Raw genomic sequence first — 24,854 nt, 5'->3', positions numbered from 1 at the left:
AAGCATACGGCTCATAGCTTACACATTCGGGACTGCTCCGTGTGTGGATAGTTACCGTGGCAGCAGGGTCGGAGGCATCGTATTTTTCATGATTATACTTATCGAATTTGAACCGAGCCCCCCAAGTACGCCGCTATGCGCTTTGTGCAATCACATTTTGCAGAACGACTTTTTCAGTTTGACCGTATCGTTCAAAAACATCTAGTTTATGCCTTCTCTCCCACTGAATAGGGGCTCTGGATCGGAGTCTGCGGAGATGTACAAGCCCAGACTTAGGCGTAGGGTCGCATGTATCTAGTTACGTGACTGTCGATTAAGCACAATCGACCTTGATTCATAGCGCATTCGACCCCTCATCGCGCTCTCGTATCTCTTGTTTTCCCCAGCCAGTTTCCCGCCCACTTATGTATGCACATGTTTATTCATACATATACTTGCTTTAATACCAATAATACCCTGTCGGATACTCGGAACCACCAGAGCCCAAGTACAGATTTACTACAGGGATAAAAGTTGGCCGACGTTCCACGAGCAAGTTCACACCCGGTCACTTCCATATTCACCCCAAGTTACGGCTGTTCCAACCTTTAGGTACTCTTGATTGACATCATCTACCCAGAGTAGTTCAGTGTTTGGATGTGGGCCCGGATTTCGTCGACCATAACCTGGAACAGTTGGGCCGAATTACGCTTTCTTTAGGATACCGCCTTTGTCTTATTACCATCGTAAAAGTATCCCACTGTGCGCTTTTCCCAAAACGCTGCATTACTTTGCTATCAGGACCTGTGGTTCGTCCCTCGAATGGACTGACTTGTTCCAGGGATTGGAAATCGGTAGGAGAGGTCGTAACGAATAGTTTGAAAAAGTTGATATCAATATCTTGGCCTTCGGAGACCCCAAACATAAGCGGATCTTGCCCTCCAGAGCCGTACCCAATCGTCAGAGGAACGTTTCTTGGGAGTGTGGGATCAGATGAATTTGACCCTACGCTAGGAGTGGTCTTTTGTTCTGGTATATGGGTAAACTTCTTCAGTCTCGAGACATGGGCGGGCCGCTTACCAACAGAGAGACTCTGACCAGAAAAGTCCAGTAAATATGCATAGAGGTCCCGTGATGATCTATTGACGATCTTGATCCCATACCAATCGTTAGCGTTGGCTACAATGTCCACCACTCCATCGACGTTGAGATTGTTGTCATCTGGAATGAGCACTGGGTTTCCCTCTTCAGTATAGTCTCCTACAGACCGAAGCTTGTAGAACTCGAAGTCGATAGTCTCCCTGAATGGTCGGCTCTCGGGCACGCGACAAAGATGCCAGCTCCAATGGGAAAGTGCCTTCAAGATAGGTACCACCCGCTGAGCATTAGGAGGGATAGGGCAGTAGCTGGGACGAGGTAGCGTCTCGAGCCCGTGTTCCGTTAAGGCTTGATTCTTGAGCGTAAACGTCGCTTGTTTCTTTGAGTTCACAGATATAATCACTGAAGCCAGCTCTGGCTCAACAGGCCTCAACACAAGATCGTCTTCGTCACCCATGAATAATCTGGCCCAAGCATCACCAGGCTCGGCCGCATCAATAAACATTTGGGTGATGTGTACATCCAATGCTTGGTTGGCACCGTAGCCTACTCGACAGCCGTAGCAGAAATCAGGAAGGTTCGGTACGTTGACATCCTTCAGGCGGGATACGAACGGTTCCACGGAGTCGACTTGGAGAGTGGTGAGAGGTGGGTTCGATGGACCAGGTACGTCGCTTGCATATATGTCATAGGTAGCACCAGGGGTGATGCCATGGACGAGGCCAGCCTGAAGGTAGAGATGACCGGCTTTTGATTTGACGAGAATATAAGATGATTCGGCTCCTTGAACCTTGGCGTTAAAAAATATGCGGTGTATGTTTCTACCTTCGCAAACCGGGTTCTGTGGTCTGTATTGAAGTCAATGCGGGGGTCAAGTCATTGAAATTCAAATTATGCTCACTGCCTAGTACGAAGGGGAGGAAGGCGCTGGATGCATCCTCTATATGTTAGGCTATCTATCTTAGCGCCCCAAAGTAGCTCCAGTAGTGCGCTAGAGAAATACCCTCGCTTTTCTAGTTTGTTCTCAAATGCAACCTTGCCCTGTCCGCACGCGGCCAGAAGAACGTGAGAGTCCATGCTTTCGAATGAGAATCGAAGCGAGGATGGGTCAACCATATCACGAGATCCCGAGAGAGCATCTTGAATGATAGCTTTGTCTAATGACACTGGTAGTTCCGGAAGACAGGCCTTGTCGATAAATCTAGCATCGTCCATTTCATCACGGGTGCCACTGGCAGAGTGACAGCAATCCAATACTAAGGTCTGGCAGGCCGGTTAGATGTTAATGACTCTTTAACTAAAAACATACTATGTTGTTGCCTTTCTCCTGGGCGATACGGTGTATCAACACCCCAATGGTAAAGTCGGGGATGGGTACAACTCCGGTGTTCTTACTGGTGTCCTGAGGAATAATACATTGGATTCGTGATCCGTTGATAGTCCTGTCTGGCGGCGGGTCAACCTCGCCGCCATGACCTGCGTAGTAAATTAAAATGGGATCATCACGATTGATGCCGTTATCTGGTCGAGCGAGATCGCGAAGAGCTTTAATTATATTTACGCGCTTGGCTTGCTCGTCCAGAAGCACTGTTATCTGTACCTCAGGTAAACATAGATTCTCAGTGAGATACGTCTTGAAAGCCAAAGCATCCGGGACGGCCGCGACGAGGGGGGAATAAGCTTCATATTTGCCAATACCAATCACGAGAGCGTGAAGGGGCGACTTGGCGCTAATCGTTGGTTCCAGTAGTCAAAAGTTATGTTTGTGTTGCCTCCTTCAGTCCGGACCTACCCAACAGGTTTAGTGATAATAGTTTCTTGAGCCTCTGGTGTCGATTTGATATTAGATGAGCTAATTCTGTCGGATTTGTTAACATGTTGAGAACCAGGCTTTGGGGATTGGAAAGACTAGGTTTTGAACGCACAGTCCTTGAAGGCTTGTCTTTGCCATCACAATGCCACAGATAAACGAGGTGGTGATGAATATCAAGAAGATACGGTCTTCACGTGAGCTTTATATTAGAGCTTTACGATAAAATATACTATCTGGATTGGAATCCGTCCACATATCACCTGATTGAGTAAATTGCTTGTTTGGACGAAGAAGCAAGATAAGAAAGGCAAGTTGGCCGATCTAGCTTGCGCCCGGGGATTCGGTATGTCCGGGTGTTAGATGTGCCCGGCAGCGGGGTTCATACAAAGGAAATGATACTCTTTCTACGTGCATTGAAACTCTTGAGTGTATTTCGAAACTTGTTGTCTGTTCTTACACTGTAGTACTATTCGATAACCATTTTGGTTTGATTCTAATACAACTGGGAAGAGGGCGCAATATATATTATCCAAGTACTCGGTTCATTTGCCGCTGGAAACCATATTGATCTATTATCGAAGAACATCAATAAACTCCAGATTCCTGGGCGCTCCGGTACTGAAGTGCGCCGGATCCATCACAGACCGGTCAGAAGAGCTTGCAAATGTGCAAGGGTGTCAGGTCAAATAGGTATGTACTCCGCACTGTACAAGGTTATAATGCTGAAAATCAGTGCGTGTGTTTAAGTGAGAATTGAGCTGAAATCAGGGTCAATACATACTGATTTTAGGTATCAATTCTTCCATAGTCTGATTCATGCTGAGGGAGGCATACTAACATTGTAATTTTCAGACCATATCCTACCGAAAAAAGGAATCTTTTACTGATGTACTGATTTTCAGGGTCTTATCACACCACAGTGCCGTTCATGAAACTCACAATACTCAATAAGCTCAAGTATCTCAGATTTGGTACTTATTCAAAGGTAACGCAGCTATGCAGGTCCTAGGGAGGAGTGGCTCTCCCTACCACTCGGTGTATATTTAAAGCATTATACTTCAGGTTCCTTCTGCTTCTGTCATAACCAGCCTTCCTATTTCTCATTGAGTAGCGTTGTGTGCAGTAAGGTCCCAGCGGAACCAGCCCGCCAAGCAAAACCGGCTGGGTGGTCCAACCCGATCGTGCGTGTAATACAAGAGCCTAAAAACACATTCGGAAGATAAATAGACAACCCAATAGTTATTAAGTACACCGGATTGAACTATACTAGGCGGTGAACGTTAAATGGCCCTGGTTATATGATGCTAGTCCAGTATGGATTTGGAGATCTATGCCCGCTCCGTAAAAAGCTTTACTTACTCAACGCAGCCAGCGATTCACCAGCTGGTTAAAGTTAGATGTTGGAAAGATAGCATTCATGTAGGCAAGCCAGTACATAACATCAACAGATGTACGAAGTCCGAGCCTGTGAACCTGTGAAATCTGCGAGAACTACACTACGGCAATGCCCATAGGCTCCTTGATAGGCAATGAAGCTAGCTTAGTAGGCAGTAAGTCATATTTGATCTTTAAACGCTAGAGATACTATAAAGTATAACTCACTATGTCGAAGGCTTCCTGGGCTGACGGGCGGTCTTGAAGTTTTGTCTCCCAGCAGCGCTGTAGCAAGTCCCATAGTTTATCTCCATATGGGCCTTCTTGTGGTATGTGCGCCTCCGGTCGCCGAGGCTTTTCTCCCATGCATACGGCAACACTGACAGCTGGATCGTTATTTATATAGTGGAATGGCGGACTGCCTGTTATGACTTCCTGAAAATACAGTATATCGATTCAGGTTATGTACTCTTAAGCTCGAATTATACCTACTAGGATGGTCTAAAAGAGCGTTCTGTATAAGTAGTAGATCCGAACCGCTCAGATACGTGAAGTTACTTACCATACCAAGTGCATATACATCTGCAGGTGTGCCTACATCCTCGTCAAGTAAAACTTCTGGGGCCTAGAATAATAAATTATGAAAGTGCTCGATTATTTTATGGGACACCTACCGCCCATCGTAACGTGTACTTGCGTGTCCCCGTCCCACCAGTAAACTCGAGGGTGTAATGTTTCATAGACGTAGTCCCAAAATCATGAAGTTTGGCCACTCCGTCATAGGAAACCAATACATTGACCTGAAAAAGAGTCAATGAGGGAGTTCTAAAATGTCATCTCACCTACGCCTTTTAAATCACCATGCATCTGAACAAAATAAGTGAACCGACTTTTGATGTATCCTGAGGGCTCACCGTGTCCATTTGGTGAAGGTAATATAAACCACAAGCGATTTCGCTACACTAAGAATAACGTTAGCCTTGTCAAATCCATAGCTAAACCCAGCTTACCAATTTTAAGCGGTTCGTATCTGGTCGTTTGCTTATATATTCCATTACCGTTCCATTATCCATCCATGGGGCGACTAATGCAATTGCACCCCGAAAGTGAACGATCCCGTAAATTTCCACTATATTCGGATGCCGATACTTCGACCACATGTATCCTTCTTTAGCAATGGCCTACATATGTTAAGTTAAAGGATTTTATTTATGTTCCAAACCCACTTTTAAGCAAGCACGTCCATCATTGCTGTCAGGTATATGTGCCCGGGATCGTTTGATGGCAACCCTCGTCCCACTGTGTAGAATCCCGTAGTAAACGTCAGCAGATCCCCCATGTGCTAGAGGGTGTTTGCTGCATTGATCTAGATTAAGTCGCTCGGTGATATCGACACACCCATGTTGACGAAGGAGAAGGACGATTTCCTTCACTGACTAGTTTCCAATAGTTGGCGGCCTATCCAGACTAACAATTCTTGAATCTGACATACCATCTTACCACTCAGCTGGGCACAGAATAAATTTGGATCCTCCATTTCACTATCTTCCGTGTGTCCATTGGAAATATAGCATTCGCTTTGATCATCCTGGGCGGGGAGAGTATCGGGGATATCCTCAAATCGTTGAGTCGTAGCAGGCTGTGCTCGTGGGTACCGCCTTTGTGTAATTGCAATTGTGAAGGCATCCCATAGAACCCTTTTCTCGAAGATTTCTTTCACTTTATTGTCTGCTACTGCCGCACGTCCTTCAAATGGGCTACCTTGCGTCAGAGACTCTGGCTCGGTGGGACAGGTTGAAACGAATAGTTTGAAGAAGTTGATATCATTCTTTTGAGCCTCATTGAGTTCAAACATAAGTGGAAATTGTCCTCCGTGGCCGTATCCAATTGTTAAGGATGTATTTCCTGCAAGCGTGGGATTATGTTGCTTTGAGCTCAAGATAGGGATGGCCTTTTGCGCTAATATGAAGATAAGCCCGCCAAGTCTCAGGTCACACGCAAATTACTTACTAATGGACAAGTCCGTAGCAGAAAAGTCGAATAGGTAGACGTATAAGTCCAGTGTTGATCTATTCACGATCTTGATCCCATAGTAGTCCTCAGTGCTGGTTACAATGTCTACTATCCCGTCAGAATTGAGGTCTTCGTCCTCGGGAACCAGTACTGGGACTCCTTCGTCGGTATATTCTCCAGTGAAATTAAGCTTGTAGAACTCAAGACTAACCAAGTTCTCGAATGGTCGGATGTCCGGTATAGAAGTAAGATACCACATCCATCGGCAGAGCGCTCTCAAGACAGGTAACACATAAGAAGCCTCGGGAGGAATAGGGTCGTAACCAGCAGCTGGCAGTGTTTCGAGCCCATACTTCGCCAAAGTTTGATGCGAGAGGGTGAATATAACTTCATTTTTTGAGTTGATCGATAGGATAATAGAAGCAAACTTTGGTCCAACGGATTGCAACGCGAGTTCATCGGTACCATCAATGAACCTCCAAGCCAAGGGATTGTTTAGTTCGATTGCATCGGTAAACTCTGGTGTGATATGCAAACCAAGTCTTCGTCTATCTTCGTACCATTCACCTTCATGCCCGAACTTGAACGGATGAATATCCAAGATGTCTGGATCCCTCGAATTGGACAAAAATGACTCAGCTAGCCATTTAACGCCAATGCTACCCAAGTCGAGAGTGCTTTCAATATCCCTTATGTGCTGGGAAGGCAAAACCTCTCACAGATTTTTGAGGGTTTCAGAGAAATTCATGCCTTGGATTAATAAAATTTCGTGAAGAGACAGATCGGAGTGGTGCGAAACAAGAGAGTTTGTTTATTCCTGCGCATATGAGCCCCATCTGTATCTCCGATGACCTCAGGAGCTATCAACATAGCATCCATCCACCATCATCGCGTTATTGAAGAAGTTCTAGAAGCGCGGCCGAAATAGGAAACCAGATACCAAAGGGTTGGATATATCGTAGCGCTTGCCTGGACTTGACACCCTCTAGGGCGGGGCTTATCGGCCTGTGGTAAAAGGTGATTACCGGCTAGGAGCTTGAATATGTTCTGTGCACAGCATCAGCTAAAAAAATCGGACCTAATTTGAACTAAATTGGGGCTTTAGTAGATTGAGTTAACATCTCCTAAATAACGAAATTATCCTGCCTTATTCTTCTAAATTAGCCCAAATTGGCGAGCGTGTCGCATTGCTGGGGGCCTGAGTATCGTCTAAAATTAGGGCTATTTAACCCGGTTAGTGGGTGATGCACTCTGAACCTATTGCAACATGTTATAAACGGAACAGAAAACAAACGGAGTTTTGTGACGGAGCCTGTGGAGGCCGCAAAACTTATACTAGGCCGCTCAGGCCAGGACATAGATTGACACTATTCGCCCGTACATTTGTATTTGTTCTCCGTTTCCAATACCATGGTCCGGTTCCTTCCATCCGTACCACATACTGTGGGCACGTCGGTCGCAGCATCACTCAGCCGTTTCCCCATTTCTCCGCGAGTCCCGCCCACACACACCTCTACTCGTATACGACCTGATTTGGCCACCCACCCAGCTCACTCGGTGGCGCGTCCCCGGTGGCACCCCGGCTCAGCGCACCCCTCTCCGTCCGCCGGTCCCAGTCATATCTCTTACCCACGTATTAGTATTCCTTCCTTCTCACTGTTCCGGCCCAAGGTCAAGTGTGTATTTTATAAATTGTATTGTACACGGGTGGGTTGGGTACAGAGATTCAAAATGCCCAATGTTTGTGCCAGGCTTCGAGCAAAGAATGTAACCACTGTGACGCCTGTAGCTCCAATGATACGAAAACACACCGCGCGCCAATCAGTAGCCTCAGCTCAGGTTACCAATCGAGTGATTGCAAGTCTTTATAGCTTCAGGGATGCACGTATTGCTGCAGTTGCAGTTTCGCACTGGAAGTTAGCACAAAACCCTGTCTTAACCTCTACTCACCCACTCCTTTTTACGCACCAACAGTTTGTTACCAGTATTCGCTCGACCCGTAGCCCAGATATAACAAGTTGCCACCATTTTATCCAGCTGCACAAGCACACACCAGGAATGGCAGCCCACCCAAGCTTACTTGGTGGCGTGGCTCAGGTGGCACCCCAGTGGGATGTACTGCTGTTATTGCCCTATTATCCTCGGGTCCTGGTCGTAGCACCTCTTCGTTCATTGTGCATACCATTACCATTATTGTCTTGAACCAAGGCAAAGTAATATGTGTTCCTGAGTAAATAATTTTAAGCTACGAGTGCGAGAAAAGCAATACGTAACAAGGGGAATAGGGGGATTGGCCCGCTTAAAATCGACCCCATAAAGCCCGCCACTCAATTTTAAGGCCCCAATCCGGCTAAAATTAGTGACATTGCCTCTTTAAGACTTAAGCACCCTATGGCATTGATTTTAAGCGAGTTCGTTTTCCCAGTATGCCCCGATAATCCAACCACTCTACGGGGTCCCGAAAATCTCGGGAGCGCTCCGAGACTCGCTATTATCGGCGAGCACTCCGGAGCGTCTACTGTACCATGACGCTCAGAAGTGCTCGTGGAGTGCTCTCGAGTGCTTGCCGAGCAATCCGGATCCGTCGGATCCTAACGAGGAGGTTCCCAAAACCGGAGCACTCTAGAGCGCTCCAGAGTTTTTGGGGACCCCGTAGAGCAGCCCGTGCCAGGATGAAAGCTTAGGTCATAAGACGAGTCGTATACCCAGTATATGAGAGCGCTAAGGATTCTTGAGGTCATGGCGGGGGCTGTGCTAGCTTATGAATGAAGTTCATATAGCCTGCCGACCATGGTCCAGTAAATTGTTTTACATGAGTTTGTATGTGGATTGTCCTAATTAAGAAATTAAACGAGCATGTAATACAAGTGGTGGGACATCACGTGTCGCTACTTTTTTTATTCATATTTAGGGAGCCACATGCGAACAAGGCAAGCCGCTCACAACACACTGCGTGGAGCCTCAGAATTTGGCATTGGCTAAGCAGCGCCAAATGACAGATTTCGGCGATTTGTTCACATTTGGCATGGGCACAATCTGGGTAAAATCTGAGTCAAATAAACTTACAATGGTTCATTTGACACTAAATTAGCTGCACGAACGCCAAACTCCTAAGTTCCACGTAGTGAGATCTCAATTCAAAATATTGCACGAGAGCCCTTCAATCGATTAACACCGACGCCGACGTCCATGCCGACAATATTCAACCTCCGCCCGGCTCGTTCTTGGCCAACCAATGGTGGTGGGCATCATAATGAAGTTACGTCTCGTCAGCGTGCTTACAATCGTAAGCATGGGAATGCATGATTTTCAATGATATTACATAGTACATATGAATTTGTCTGATCCCACGTGCATATGGATTTGGAAAGGGTCAACTTTGTTCTCGTGAATACGTGAGCCGCCTAATATTTTGGAGTTGATTTTTCATTGGTGGGGCAGAGCAGCCGATCCTGATTGACCACGACCAACTTCCCGAACTGGGGGCGCCAATGACGACATCACGACACGTTCTTAATCTTATCATTATGCATACTGCAAGAGCCTATTGCAGCACGAAGAAGATAAAAGGGTGATATATATAGTCATAGATACGCCAAATATAGTAAGCTCTATTATATTCGAGCGTGGAAACAGCACGGGAGTCCAATACGGCACGTTTGCTGTGGTACGCTGAGGAATTCGAGTTTTAGAAATAGAAAACAATTAGCCAGGGAACGATGTCACAAGTGCGGGCTTTGAAAAGAGAGAACGAACACGACCACGAGGGAAGATATCGAAAGGAGCGCGAAGCACTTGCAAGCCACCAGGGACATACCTATTACAAAATTGCATGTACGGATCTCTCCGAACCCTTGAAACCGGGCACAATTTCTGGAGCGCGGCAGACGGCCCAGGAAGCATCGCAACATCTAGAACGCGTCAAGGGGAATCAAGGTGGCAAAAGTAGTGGTCAAATTCTCATTGTTACTTTGGGATTTGGACGTTTCGAGACAAGAGGCGCAATGTGTCGTTCGTACTATAGTGTCATTGAATGATAGCTTTAAATGTGAAGCGTATGCGTATCTCATGTATAAATACATACCTTAATTATCGTAACTCCAATATTTCAATTTTCTCGACGGGCAGCAACTGTACCTCATGGTGTTGATTGTTTCCGCACGTGTATGGTGGCGCTCATCTGAACATCAAGCCTTCATGATCGCGGAAAACAATAGGCTAAGCTAGACCGGGCGTCCAGTGCAGCTTGACTAAGGAATTTACCCTTATTTGTAAGTGCGAATCACAAGGACAAGTCTCCGAGTCATAGCACAGGCGCGCAAAAAGCCTGATTGGCTTCTAGTAAACTCAATCTTGTGTGATTCGTGGCTCTATATAACTTAACACGTTGAGCACTCGGTACTCAACATTCCAACCCGGTTTTCTAGCCTCTACTGCGTATCCCCCACACCCATTTATTTAAACAAGTAGGACATGGACTCATATGTTACTAGTAGGTATGTACTGTTACTTACCGCCATTCGGGCTCCCATGGCTGAATTACCTAGCGGCTCAAATCCTGCAACTACGAGAGAAAATGAATCAAAAGCCAAGGAGGCAGAACGTAAGCTTTATAGAATCAATGTTATTTATGAACTTACGATTGTTATTAGGTGATCCTACACATAGCTTAGAGAGGAAGAGCTCTCTCAAAGCTCCTTGCATGAACAGTCCTGCAAGCAAATCAACAACATACACCGAGGTGAGTTCCAGCTTAAAGGTTGGTGTATTATGTTGACTTGCTTACCATCTTCCTAGGCTAACGGATTTTGGCCAAAACTCGCACAGGCATGCGAGTTAATCGACGGGGCACACCTCCGTCAATTAGAGTAAGTCAACTACAATTAATTGAGTAAAATTATACTTACTTTGATATAGGACCGAGCGTCGGTTGGCCCTTCGCGGCTGGACCAACGCAGATATACGGGATCACTGGACCAACGACCAGTTCCGCTCGGCTTGGACCGAGTGGATCTTTGGGTCCAAGCCCGCAACAGAGGAAGGTGAGTTGTATGCAATTATCCTAAGTAAATATCACTTACGCAATATTAGATTGGGCGGATATCGAATCCGTCCTCACATCGATCGTTTTAGAAGGGGGACTCGGCGCCAGCGAACTCGAATAGAGGAGTGGGTAAAGAGTTAGGCAAAAAATGTAATTCAAGCAAATAACCACGCTCTAAAAAAACAATCGACCAAGTATTTAAGTTAATTAATATAAATCAATCTAGAGCAACAATGTGAGCCTGGTTGATAGTCCGCCCTATATATATTGGTTTGCTATCTAAGATCCGATCTTCGAAATCTAAGAATACATGTGCCAGAGAGACACGAGACGATTTAGGCGAGAGACGGAGTGGTGAGAAGAGAACACGTAAGAAACCGGGACAATATGAGGCCTCCTGTTAAGTTCGCGATCCGTCATCGCCGGTCATCGATTGTGGGATTGCGCCTCGCCATCTCCTTATCGCCCATCGTTCCCGTTGTTCGATCGACGATGGCCCGAATTGAAAGAGCAACTAACCTGCACTCATACTATACATAAAAGCGTGAAATTCTCTTACAAGGTCGTATATCCAGCTAGTGAGGCCAACGATGAATACACACAACCACTTATGAATTATAACGTAGCCAACTATACATTTGCGAACTATCTGCTCGTTGATTTGCCATGATCGCATCAACATGAAAGATCAAGATATGATAAGCACTATAGAAAGCGACATGATAATGCGCACTGATCAATTAAGTACATTCCCTTGACGGTTGGTGACGGCACCGTGGGTTGCCTTACTCAGTACGGGCGTATTGTGCTGATAGAATAATAAATAACGTACCTATAATCACGCAATGGTATACATAGGGTACTCGATTCGAAATCACCCTATCCCGTTCCATCTCTCGTACTAAGAAACACCCACCATCCATCTTGTGCACGGCGATGACCTCATGGCAATCATTCTTTGAGAAATTTCCCATTACTAAGGACTCAACCGTACTGATACTCAGTAGCGGAGTCTCCGTTTTTGGTCCGCAGCTTGCAAAAGCCTCAGGGGCGCGAGCCATTGTCCTGAGTTCAAGCAAAGGAGAAGAAGCCAGGTATAAGGCTCTGGTAATGGATGAGGTCATTAACTATCGGGAGGTTCCTGAATGGAAGAAACAAGTGATAAAGCCGACGGGAGTTAAAGGAGCCAAGCAAATGCTCACAGTCGGTGAGTTGAAATGAAATAGTCCCTATGTTACATCTACTGATAAGTGCGATCCACCCAGGTGGGCAAAGTGCGCTTATGCAATATCTGAACTCCGCCAAGCATGAAGGCTTCGTGTATGTGATTAAGGTCGTCGAACAGGGTGGCCTAGGAGGCGGAACGATCCGGGATGCAGTGCTGAAACCGTTTTTGGAAGAAATAACGGCAAGTCAAGCTCTGTGGCCAGTCATTATCTTCTGCCTAAATGATCGTTCCGCTCAGATGTCTGGAGTATTGGTAGGAGGCGAGCGGTTGGGCCAGTTCATGACGGAACAGAAGATCAAGCCAGCCATTGACCGAGTGTTTAGTTGAATGTAGTTGGCGGAGGCGCCAGACTACCAGCTGGAAGGTTCGCATTTTGGCAAAGCCGGGATCAAAATTGATTAATAAAAGCGCAGGTCAATACATATGCGCATTTATATCGGTACTACGAGCTGATGTCACTAGTAAAACTGTTACATAATAGAGTGGTATGATTTCCACCCGATAATTCGAGAATTTTGGTGAATATACTTTGAGATGTAAGCGAATATGCGTACCGGGTTAGAACGAATATGTAAGAACATCAGCCAGGGAACAGTATTTGGATGACCCAGTCTATGGGCACTGGTACTTTATTTAACTTTGAAAACACCACACGCTACTCTTCTCTAGATAAATACGGGGACGCGCCATGCCATTCTTATTCCTCGTAGGCCACGCACCAATGTTGTCGGGTGCCGTGTGCTTTCGAGATCACGTGGTCGCTGATCCATCGAGCGATTGCGAACAACGACTAAGTCCGGCCAACGGAGGAATCGAGCAGCGCGCTGGTTGTCTTTCTTTGCACACTCTGTCTCTCGCATCGCGTTTGCTGAGCGCAGATAGCCTACCCGGCCCGTGGGTCGTACTCACGTCTCGAAGACTCCGGCTCGGGCGTCTCCCCCCCCCCGTCTGCCGATTGCACTCGGCACCGTAGCGGCAGGCTGCACGTGTAGACATGCGCGCATACATGAGCAGGTCTTGGAAGCAAGAAGTTCTAGGCTCAGTATATATTGTTAAATGAGAGTGACTGCGGGCCAACGCTTCCACAAGTGATTGAAGCCGCCACGCACCCCAGTTATAACCAACCAACCAGAACTCACCGCCATTGTGTTTTCGTCGTGAGAGTTCGAGAATATGGTGTGCCATCCTCATTTCTTACTCGGTTAGGTTCGAATTATAGGACTTTCGACCATATGCAACGATCCGGCCTTGAATCCTTTTGTTTTGTTTTGTTTTGTTTTGTTTTGCTTTGCTTTGCTTTGCTTTGTCTGGAACTCCATATGTACAGCTTCGAGTAGAACAAATACCAACAATTGCTTATTAATTCATGATCGTGAGCATTATTTATGTTTCTAGAAAGACTGTTTGACATTCACATAAATATACGCACGAAGTTGATAATAGCGTATATGAATAGAGTCCACGCATATGCCCTAGTTTTATCTGAGCCGTCTTTTGGCCTGCTCAATGAAATCTAGTTCCCTTCGGGCAATTCAATTTTTATAATAATACAAACAGGAAATACACATTAACAATTTACCAGAAAACTAAGTGTCCTCGGTCCGCATCATTCACCCATCCTCTGCCCCGCGCCACAACCATCACTTCGAAACAGTCCCCCGGCTCCAGCTTACTCCACAGCTCATGACTCTCGTCAAACGCGACCCCATTCTCCCATTTATATTCGGAGTCTGAAGGAGCCGAGTGAGAGCGGTAGATCATCTCTGTTTCGTCGGACAAAAGCTTTGGCAGGTCGTCGTTGCCAATCACTGATATCTCGTAGTACGCTCCAGTTTGCTGTCGTATTCTCAGTCTCAGTGTGTGATATCTAGCGGTAGCAAAAGAGTGATGAACATACCTCGGTTTCGGTGGCCCCCGCAGGAACTTGCTGCTTGGAGAACGTGCGCAGCATCATGCCGCGAATCGAAGCGATGAGTTCCTTGGTAAGGGCGGGTGTACGGAACCAAGCACCGTTTACCACAGCCGCTGAACGAGCCTGAACTTGAAGTGGCTCCTCGGATCTACCTGTAAAAGGTATCCCAGTACCGGGACCGGCTGCAGGATCGGGATCGGGGGCAGGTGCCGGTGTGGGCTCGGTAGTGGGCTCGGTAGTGGGCTCAGGCTCAGCAGGCGGTTCAGTGGTTGTGCTATCGGGTGGTGGAATGCGAACAGGATCTTCTTCTTTGGGGTGCGCCCTTTGAACAACTGATATCGTCAACGCGTCCCACAACGCATCCTTCTCGAAAAGCTCCTTCATTTTGCTCTCCGGGGGGTCGCAACGCTCATCACCAAACGGACTCCCTTGTTCCAATAATCCAGAATTGATAGGATGGGACGAAACGAAAAATTTGAAAAAGTTCACATCAATGTCTTGATCATCGTTGAGTGCGAACATAAGAGGCATTTGTTCACCGGAGCCATATCCAATCGTCAAAGAGGCATTTGCGGGAATCGTAGGGTTGGGAGTGTCTGCAACTGGATGTTCCCCTAAATAGGAGGGGAGGGTCAGCTTTGTGAGTGGCTAGGGAAACTGACTATACCCACTAATAGATGGACACTGGCCAGAAAAATCGACCATGGATACGTAAAGGTTCTCCCTCGACCTGTTGACGACCTTGAATCCATAGTAATTCTCCAAGTTGGCTATAATATCTGCTACGCCATCAGCGTTCAGGTTGTTACCCTCGGGCACGAGCACAGGATTCCCTTCGTCTGTATACTCGCCGGTCATTTGAAGCTGATAGAACTCGATGTCAATCATTTTATGGAAGGGTCGGACATCGGGTGTGTGACGAAGATGCCAGTCCCACTGAGAGAGGGATGTCAAAACTGGGATCACCCGTTCAGCCTCGGGAGGGATAGTAGGATAGTCGGGACTAGGTAATGTCTCAATCCGATGCTCTACTAAGACTGGGTTTTTGAGCGTAAACGTTGTTTCTTTCTTCGAGTTGACAGACACGATTACCGAGGCCAGTTCTGGCTCCACGGGTCTCACTACGAGTTCATGGAGACTACCCCTGAATAGACGGGCCCAAACATCGCTAGGCACAGCTTCATCGGCGAACTCTTGAGTGATGTGTATATCTAGCGTTCGGCTAGGGCCATAGTCTGCTTGGCGACCGTAGCAGACGGTAGGGAGGTTGGGTACGTCGGTACCCTTGAGGTGTGATACGAACGGCTCCACCGAGTGGACCTCGAGAGTGGCAAGAGGTGGGTCCGATGGATCGGGTACGTCGCTCGCATGGATGTCATAGGTAGCGCCAGGAGTGATGCCATGGACAAGACCAGCCTGGAGGTACAGCCCGTCGGCATCCGGCTTGATGGGAATATAGCATGCGCTGGGGCCTTGAACCCTCGCGTTGAAGAACATCCGATCTGCATGTTTACCCTCGCAGACTGGATTCTGAGGTCTGGGATTGAAATAAGCACATGACTACGAATGACCTATCAATACTCACTGTCTCGTGAGAAGTTGTGGTAGTCGTTGTATACATCTTCTATATGATAAACTGTCTATCTGAACGCTTCGTAGTAGCTTGAGTAGTGCGCTGGAGAAATATCCACGCTTCTCCACTGTGTCTTCGAATGCAGCCTCGCCGTATCCGCACGCGGCTAGAGTAACATGAGAGTCCTGGTCACCAAAGAGAATTTCAGGCGAAGGTAGATTGAGCACATCTTGAAAGTCCGAGGAAGTAGCTTGGATGATATCTTCGTCTAGTGATGAAGGCAATTTAGGGAGATCGGCCTTGTCGACAAACCGGACATTTTCTGGAATATTTCGAGAGCCAACAGTAGAGTGGCAGCAGTCAAATATTACAGTCTGTGAGGTGAATTATAATTAGCGCGTGGCGCCGACCTGTGGTGAATAACTCACAATATTATTGCCCTTTTCTTGCGCAATGCAATGTACCAACGCCCCTATCGTAAAGTCTGGAATAGGCACCGCATCACTCTCCTTGCTCGTGTCCTGCGGTATGATACACTGCACTGGGAGTGTATTGGCAGTCTTGTCTGGCGGTGGGTCAACCTGGCCACCATGTCCCGCATAGTATATTACAATCGGATCGTCGCGGCTGATCCCATTGTCGGGCCGGCCAATGTTTTGTAAAGCCTCGATTATGTTGGCACGTGTCGCTTGCTCATCCACAAGTAATGTTATCTGCTCCTCGGGTACACGTAGATCATCAGTGAGGTACGACTTGAACGCCAACGCATCTGGGACAGCTCCGACGAGGTGGACGTTCTCTTTGTATTTGTTGATGCCGATGACGAGAGCGTGAAGGGGCGGCTTAGCGCTGAGCGCTGATTGGTCAGCAGGTTAAACACACAAGGAAAACGAGACACACCCAGTAGGTCTGGTAATGATTTCAACAGTCGGCCATTTTTGACCAGAAGGGTCGATACTATTCAAGCTTGTAAGATAAAAAGCCTGCTCAACGGAGCCTCGCCCTTACAGTTTCTGAATACTCGCCAGTGACATTCCCAGGGTGGACAGGTGAGGTGGTGGTGATAGTAACGAGCACGAAGCAAACATGACCCTTGTATAACTTATATGCGTGCATCTGACGGCGCCCAACGCCACCGCAAGCCTTTCAATACCTATACATTCAATCTCAGACTGAGGGAATTGCGTCACTGGGTGTAAGCAAATGACCTAAAAAGGTCGCCTGGCCGATACATACGTTGATCGACATACCTCTGGATGAATGCTTCCGGGAGTTGGATACCCCGGGTATGGAATCCACGCACCACAACTTCGTGCGTGGTACCCCCGAGCTCCTTTTTCATATTTTAACGTCATTGGGTACATAGCCATGAGGACTTTGACTTATCTGATCATGTGTCCGTGGTTGACTCTTCCCCTAGCCTTAACTCCGGCCTTTACATCTTGATATTGAGTGGCTATATCTGCTCGCCCAACAACGCGAAGAGCAATACTGAATATGCCTTTCCCGAATAATCATTCGCACCCTGTACTAATTAGAGGACACTATTCCGACCCTGTTGGAAGAGTCGGAACGAGTTAGAAATCGAGAGTAGGCTTCTTACTTTAGGCGTAACTCGAGTTTTGGAAGACCGCTAAAGTGTTTCCGTTCTTTGGTGATTGGAGATAGCAAGCTGAGATATGCTATCGATGAATAAGCTGTCAAATTATTTTTATATGGTGATACTCCGACCGATCTCATGACCGCCTCACGCAAGTCTAGCGATGCTGAAACCAGGATGTGTCCCAAAAGACATACCACGAGTCAGAGGCTTTCCGAATAATCACATACAGCATGTCTAACAATCGTGGAAAAACATGTGCACACATTAGCTATGCACCTGGATGAGGTAGTGCACACGAAAGAGTATAGGAGCATCAGGGTTTATGGCCAATAGTGATCAGTGCTGTTAGACCCGGTGAGAGTACTCCTTGTAGATCTATGGTACATCTCAGTGCCTGCATGGGTGGCTGCCAAGAAAGCAAGCACCCTCGATCCGCATCCTCGACCTGCCCCTTGCCACATGTTGCCAACGCCACTTCAAAGTAGTCTCCAGGTCTCAGCTTGCTTTGTATCTCATGGGTTTGGCCAGACATCAATTTGTTCTCTTACCCCTATACGGAGTCGAAAGGAGCGAAGCAAGAACAGTAGACTATCTCTGTTTCGCCCGGTGCAAGCATTGGCATTTTCTCTCCGTGATGCCTCGTCGACTTTCTATGTAATTTGTGGTAGAGATATAGTTAACCTATCCATCTTATCTTAGAAATAATTATTACTCAGCATATATGCATGTGATTGAACCCAGGAAAAATGCCCAACCGGTCGTTGCGCGCCCTGAACCATCTACACCTATGGGCAAATGGAGTCTCAAAAGCTTCTCGAACGGCTCGGTATATTTCCCCTGTTAACAAGTTGATATATTCCTTGCTTCTATATCGTATAATTTGGGTTTATGTCACATTGTTAATGCATAGCAAAGAAAGCATCTCTACTAGTCCCGTCAAAGTAACGACATATTGTTCTGTGTGAGCCATACCGAGGAGGGCATACTGAAACAAGACATTTCCACAGACATACTAAGACCCATGATACTATTGAATCGCGTTGTCGAATTTGTCACATTAACAGAATCTCATTTTGCTCTTCTCTGTCTTTTCAGTCTTACAAGTTCAATTTGGTTTCGGGGTGTCGTATACTTGGCCCTAATTCTGCATGTACTTTACGAAATCGGAGGACGTTTACCGAATATTTCCCTTGTTCGTATAGATAAAACCTTCTCCCTTGCCTCTAAATTCACTTGGGAGCACTTGCCTTGGTCTCGCAACATTTATGAGTTTGATAACCATGAGAGGTACATAGAATTTCACTTTCATATTTACACAGTCATACACTTTCACCTTATACAAAATTCAACTCACTTCCCGACCTCTCAACCCAAAACCATTCTGCCTCACCACCTCACCAACCCCAAACTCCACGCAACAAGCACAACAGGCAACACACTGACCAGTTCCCCCAACCCAGCCCACTGAGGCGGAATCCTCATCCCCCGCCCCAGGACCCCACTCGCAAACAAAACAGCGACAACATTATATACGAGCGCCCAGGTCATGTTGGTCCGTACTCGACGACGAGATGCGCGCGCGATGGCGAATAAGGTGGTCAGCCCTGTTGAGAGAGGGGAGAGAAGAACGACGGTTGCGCTATTGGATGCGATGTCTGTTCCTGTTCCGAGGGATACGGATATGTCGGATTGGACGAGGGCGAGAGCATCGTTTGTCCCGTCTCCGACGAACATGACTTTACGTCTTTTCATATCTGCCGAGGAACGCTTTCGAGTGTGGGCATGGTTGTCGTGGCCGTGATCGTGATCGTGGTCGTGGTCGTGATTGTGGATGGTGGTATTGGGAACGTCAACGGAGCTACAGCATTTAATGTCCGAGTCCGAGGTACCGCATTCACCACCATCGTTCATCCCTCCCGTCTGAAAAAACTTGACCCATTGTGCTTTTTCTTCCGGTAAACACCCGCCGCGGGCTTGGGCATCGGGAATACCGAGGGCTGCGGCCGTGCGACTGACCACGCCTGGTGCGTCGCCGCTTAGAATGTGTACATCGATACCGCGGGCGGTGAGCTGTCGGATTGTTTTTATGCTGTCGGGACGGAGGGAATCTGAGAGTGTGTAGTAGGCGATGGTGGTGAATTCAGGGTGGGGCTGTAATTGGAGTTAGTGTCATGTAATTAAAAGTATAATCCGACTGACTGTGTTTGGCGAGATCGAGACCATGAAAACGGTATTATCTTTCAAGCTCGAAGGAACTGTACCGCCACCAGCTGCCCAAGCCGCATTACCTCCTCGAATAACATACCCATCAAGAGTTACTTCGAGGCCTTTACCCGGTACAGACCGGACATTGGAAGATTTAATCAACGGCGATCCAGTTAAAGTGCAAGTGGCCGAAAGGGATCCATGGATGGCGACGGCGACGGGATGAGTGGACGCTTCGGTCAATTCGTAGACGAGTTGCTGGATCTCTTGCTCGGACCCGACCCATGGGATGTGATTACTTTGGCAATAGTAAGTGGCGGTTTCGATCCCGAGTTTGCCTTGGGTGAGTGTGCCCGTTTTGTCAAATACGACCACTTTGACGTCACATGCGTCCTCTAGAGCCTCGATGGACTATTTAAAAAAAATTCAAGATGAGATCAGGAAAATAAGAGGGGTAACTAACCTTGATTAATACACCACGGCGAGTACCCACTGCGACGGCAATGACCGCCACCATAGGCACACATAGGGCCAACGCGCAAGGACAAGAGACAACTAGAATCGCCACCGCATATCCAATAGCATCGACTATGGCTTTTTGAATTTGACCCGAGCGCTCATGGCCGTCGAGTTTGTAAGCATGCCTGACACCGACACCAGTCCACCCGACAAACGCAACAATCGCAATCGTAAGAGCAGCCGGAGCGAGCCATCCGGCCACGCGGTCCGTTTTATCCTGGACGCGTAACCGTGCGCTCTGAGCGCCTTGCATAAGCTCGGCCATGCGGGCCACAGTATTAGCATCAGGAGCTACCGTTACACGCATATCAATGTGTAACGGCTCGGCAGGGATTGAGACGAGGGTGGTCCCACACATCATGAGTACCTGCGCGGTCGCTGGGGATTTTAAAACCGGCACGCTTTCGCCCGTGATTGCGCTTTCGTCTACCAACCCTTCTCCCCTGATAATCTTCCCGTCGGTGGGTATAAGTTCCCCCGGTGCGATACGAACGATATCGCCCACATGGAGCAGCTCGACTGGAATGATTCGAGTTAGGACCTGGCCGTTGGATGTTTCTACTAGTGTTGCTTTGCTGGCTTGCATCGATCCTAATCGGGAAACCGCGTTTGTGGACCTCCGACGGGCGTATGCGGCGATGAGTCTCCCCAGCATCACGAGCGTCACGAGCAGCGCCGCCGTCTCAAAGTAGCTTTCTCCGTCTTGGATGGGTTTACCGGCGACAGCACAGGCGTATGCCACCGTGGAGAACACATATGCGGTCCCCATACTCAGGGACACCAGCAAATCCATATCGATTGTGTACTGGAATAGGAGCGCACGGATACCTGAAACGTAGATGGGACGAGCGATGGCAATTTGGATGACCGTCGTCATGGCTAGTGAGACCGCGCCATAGGCAGTTGGACGAGGTGGCAACGGGGCCCATGCCAGGACCAGAACAGGAAGAGTCAAGACGGCCGAGAACAAGGTCAGGTACAACAGACGAACGACCTCTTTTTGCGCCGAATCGACGCTGGACTCGTTGGAAGGAGGGACATACACCCCATCCCAGGGCGCAAACAACGCGAGAACATCCCGAGGATTCATCCCCCTTTCATACTCTAGCTCGATACGACCGGACGCCTTTTCCTCAAGCACATTGACACCCTCGAGCTTTAAAAGACCGTCGTCGCCCAGGGGCCGACCCAACTGAACATTCATTCGCCGCATTTTTATTCCGAGGACCTGATCGTCCTCGACGTGACATTGGAACCCAGTCATCGCGACTACGCGCCGGGCCATGTCGTCCGGGTTGGCTCGATCAGGGTGGTACGTCACCGTAGCGCGCCCGGCGAACACATCGACGTGGCAGTCGGCCACGCTCGGGAACTCGACGAGGGCGCGCACTACTCGCGGGGAACAACCCGGACAGTCCATGCCCTGGATACCAAACACCAGTTGTCGACGACCGAGGGCGGGGTAGTCTTTTGGGCGGGCCGAGGGTCAGCCACTGGTTATCTTGGGAATCATGCGGGAGGACACTTGCCATTGGGTTCCTGCTTGGGAGCGAGGTCGTGGCCGCACTTGTCGTCGTCGCAAATGGTGGCCTGGCACGACGAGGGACCAGGACTTGCGCTGCTGTCGTAGTTGACCGAAGGACCGCGGACAGGAAGGATCGGGGCGGTCTGCATCGGTTTAGGAGGCACCTTTTCGCTATCGTCTGTCTTTCCGCTGCAGCATGTCGCTCTGCAGCCACTCTTTTCGGGCTTCTGGACAACAAGTCGGTCATCATGATTTGGGGTGGCCATCGGCTGGAACTCGATAGTGGGGCATGCATCTTTCGTATCGTCGCTGCTACTACCCCTCGACGTTGACATCGGCAGCGCTGGAGAGCTTGCCTCCGATTCCAAGACAGGCTTATCGGCTGCGGTGGAAGAACAGCATCCTCCCCCACAAGTACGTGGCTTTTCGATCATGGGCGCGAATACGAACTGAGGCCGCACTCAACATTCTGTACCACCCTACGACGCACGTTTAGGACTTACACGACAACCCTCGAACCAATACGGGACTTCTTGATAATTCGGCGAACAACAAATGTGCAGCTCACGTCGAGCAGGTGTCACTGGGGGACAAGGACTCGGACGATTCCCCAACTCGGCTTAATCCCCTTCACCCCACGAGAACGTACAACCGTTACATTACCAACTAGTTTACTTTACTAGCGCGTTGCCCGACTCGATTCTCGGCCAGAGGCAACACGTGCGCGAGGAATAGGAAGCGAAGAAACATGCTGCGGGTTGTATCCGCTGTTGGTGTATCTTGTTCACCCTTGTTGACTGGGGATTGTGATTGAAGTTAAATTTAATTTTATCTAATTTTATCTCGCTTTCCGCCTAAATATCATTGTTTCCACATGAACTCATCCGCTCGAGTTGTTCATTTGGTCAAGACATAAATCGAACTTGTTGCGTGCACAGGTTGGAATGAGAATTTACTTTCCACGCGTAGATGTTCCCAATATCCAATGCGAAGTTGCAACCACATGCTCCTCTGTGCCTCGGATAGGAACCTCTGGGCACTGGGGGTAGTCTATGGCAAGGAACTCGAACGACGTCTGCCAGATGTGGTGGTGATTATTCTTAGTCACACGGCTCACAAGGCCGATCCATTACGTAAGAGAGCCTTTTAAGCGTAAATTGCTTTGGCACAGTCATCGCCCAATTTTAGCTACATTCGTACGCTTCTCCAACTGATACACCATCGCCATAACATATAACGCCCCAGGACGACCGGGTCATATGTTTCTAATAAACATATGGAACGATTTTCCACGGTACCATCCTCGTATACGTTTCCCAATCTTTTCCGTACCTGTGCAAAACGACACACCAATGAGTCACCCATCACACACAACGACAAAACGCCCGAAAAATAGAGGGGAACTTTTCCTTACTTTTCGCGACACGCTTCTTCGTCCCGCATTTGCCTGTGGACCAAGAGAACGAAAAAGTAGATGCAGTAAAAGTACGTGATTGGGGTGTCGAAGCCGGTTGGGAGCGAGTACGATAGAGCCATGATCCAGTCTCCTCTAAAGAAAAATGGTTAGGTTTTAAGTGGGAATATGGTGTATGTATGCGCGTTGGATTCGACTCACAGGTAGTTGGGGTGTTGGCATATCCCCCACCATCCGCTGGTCAAAAGTCTCGTTCCGCGTTCTGTTTTGAACGATTGAAGGTCTGAGAGTAGTATGGTAAGATACAAGCTATTGATAGAATAGTCAATACACCCACTCTTGGGATTCTTTCCGCTTCTGAACTCGTTCTTTTCGTTGTTGCTTTCCCTGAAGATCCAGTACCCGACGGCATGAATGGCAAAAATCACAACAGTCCAGAATAGACCTAGTTCGACATGCTTGAACGCAAGATATCGTGCTTGGACAGAGTACGTAAGTGGAACCCATGCGATGCTACCAAAAGAAAGCATAAATCCGAAACCGTCCATCGTAATATCTCTAGTAGTGAAAACTGCGTGCTGTGTGTGACAAAAAATTGAGTACCCAGTTCGGGGAGCAATCTAGAAACCTACCTCGTTGTAAAGTGCATCTACGACATAACCCCACTGGAATAATAACACCAAGAACATGGAATCGGTAGGATACCACGTTCCACGATGAACGACTTGTTTGCAATACGAGCTGAGGTTGATTATGAACCAAAGGATCATGCCCGGGCGGAGCTCCGCAAACGATTTGATATCGAAAAGTCCGATTGAGGGGTTCAGTTCGCGCCCAATAAACCACTGTTGTTGTGTTTCAACTTCCGAATTACTACGTAAAAAAAGCCATACTCACGTCGTAGAAGACGTTTCCACTGTTACCACTGAGGGATAGGAGCCGTTGGTCTTCGTCGATAGTGGACATGATGTAGCAGTAGGTCGCATGAACGAGCGAGTTGAGTATAGCCGCACTGCAAAGCCCAACCCAATGGTCATAAATGAAAGTAAAGGATTGAGGGCCATATACCAAAATCCAACCCGTCGCCAATCCTACGTTGAGTAGGAGCGTATTGAATGCTACCCAAAGTATGAGTTTTCATAGCTCACCAGAGATGAATATCATCGTACCATTGAGCTTATATACTTTATGACCACCTGTGCGCAGCTCCGTCCCTTCGAGCCATTCGCCAGGCAACCAGTACCAGGCAGCTACGAGAGATGCATACCATGCAAAGTATGCTACCGTGACCTGAATGTCAAACGCACTCTTCCACCAGTTGCCGTCGCTTATGGCTCTTACGACCTGCAGAGGAAACGACCAGGTAGGTAGTTGACAGAGACCCGAGGCTTCAGAGCAGTTGTAATAAAGACCATAGACGATGATGGGTGTGCAGGTTGCTACAGCTGCAGCCCCAGGAGGACCGAAAAACTCGTATCGATTGGTTTTGGGATTTTTGGTAGACATTTTAGTGTTTGATCATGACTGGTCGAATTATGTGGATTATATATGTCA

The 24,854-nt window shown here is 48.0% G+C and overlaps 6 protein-coding genes across 6 annotated transcripts; 2 read left to right on the top strand and 4 right to left on the bottom strand.

The window, feature by feature from the left end:
- Window positions 1-625: 625 nt before the first annotated feature.
- On the bottom strand, window positions 626-7,025 carry RhiXN_08847 (mycorrhiza-upregulated peptidase C14; the record flags this gene model as incomplete). Its single annotated transcript, XM_043328663.1, has 16 exons — window positions 626-1,925; window positions 1,979-2,340; window positions 2,387-2,807; window positions 2,870-2,985; window positions 4,493-4,699; window positions 4,757-4,765; window positions 4,827-4,889; window positions 4,939-5,064; window positions 5,111-5,131; window positions 5,179-5,226; window positions 5,275-5,445; window positions 5,491-5,620; window positions 5,663-5,700; window positions 5,757-6,223; window positions 6,275-6,936; window positions 6,997-7,025. 16 exons carry the CDS (start codon window positions 7,023-7,025, stop codon window positions 626-628), a joined length of 4,170 nt encoding a protein of 1,389 aa, XP_043180109.1.
- A 3,782-nt stretch (window positions 7,026-10,807) lies between these two features.
- Window positions 10,808-11,442, top strand: RhiXN_08846 (uncharacterized protein; the record flags this gene model as incomplete). Its single annotated transcript, XM_043328662.1, has 5 exons — window positions 10,808-10,880; window positions 10,930-11,018; window positions 11,075-11,145; window positions 11,195-11,319; window positions 11,369-11,442. 5 exons carry the CDS (start codon window positions 10,808-10,810, stop codon window positions 11,440-11,442), a joined length of 432 nt encoding a protein of 143 aa, XP_043180108.1.
- Window positions 11,443-12,257: 815 nt separating this feature from the next.
- Window positions 12,258-12,876, top strand: RhiXN_08845 (Zinc-binding dehydrogenase; the record flags this gene model as incomplete). Its single annotated transcript, XM_043328661.1, has 2 exons — window positions 12,258-12,528; window positions 12,587-12,876. The coding sequence occupies 2 exons, from the start codon at window positions 12,258-12,260 to the stop codon at window positions 12,874-12,876; spliced, it is 561 nt and encodes a 186-aa protein (XP_043180107.1).
- Window positions 12,877-14,124: 1,248 nt separating this feature from the next.
- Window positions 14,125-17,068, bottom strand: RhiXN_08844 (ICE-like protease (caspase) p20 domain protein; the record flags this gene model as incomplete). Its single annotated transcript, XM_043328660.1, has 7 exons — window positions 14,125-14,385; window positions 14,447-15,075; window positions 15,133-15,998; window positions 16,047-16,408; window positions 16,463-16,883; window positions 16,935-16,991; window positions 17,043-17,068. The coding sequence occupies 7 exons, from the start codon at window positions 17,066-17,068 to the stop codon at window positions 14,125-14,127; spliced, it is 2,622 nt and encodes an 873-aa protein (XP_043180106.1).
- A 1,955-nt stretch (window positions 17,069-19,023) lies between these two features.
- RhiXN_08843 (copper(2+) exporting ATPase) lies at window positions 19,024-22,320 on the bottom strand (the record flags this gene model as incomplete). Its single annotated transcript, XM_043328659.1, has 4 exons — window positions 19,024-19,788; window positions 19,837-20,253; window positions 20,306-21,828; window positions 21,885-22,320. 4 exons carry the CDS (start codon window positions 22,318-22,320, stop codon window positions 19,024-19,026), a joined length of 3,141 nt encoding a protein of 1,046 aa, XP_043180105.1.
- Window positions 22,321-23,296: 976 nt separating this feature from the next.
- On the bottom strand, window positions 23,297-24,806 carry RhiXN_08842 (C-14 sterol reductase ERG24; the record flags this gene model as incomplete). Its single annotated transcript, XM_043328658.1, has 6 exons — window positions 23,297-23,435; window positions 23,502-23,583; window positions 23,638-23,878; window positions 23,933-24,145; window positions 24,198-24,418; window positions 24,470-24,806. 6 exons carry the CDS (start codon window positions 24,804-24,806, stop codon window positions 23,297-23,299), a joined length of 1,233 nt encoding a protein of 410 aa, XP_043180104.1.
- Between the last annotated feature and the right edge of the window lie 48 nt (window positions 24,807-24,854).

This window comes from Rhizoctonia solani, chromosome 5, assembly GCF_016906535.1.
Source record: "Rhizoctonia solani chromosome 5, complete sequence".
Lineage (NCBI taxonomy): Eukaryota > Fungi > Basidiomycota > Agaricomycetes > Cantharellales > Ceratobasidiaceae > Rhizoctonia > Rhizoctonia solani.
The sequence above is the reverse complement of the archived record's forward strand: the minus strand, read 5'-3'. Positions and strand labels throughout refer to the sequence as shown.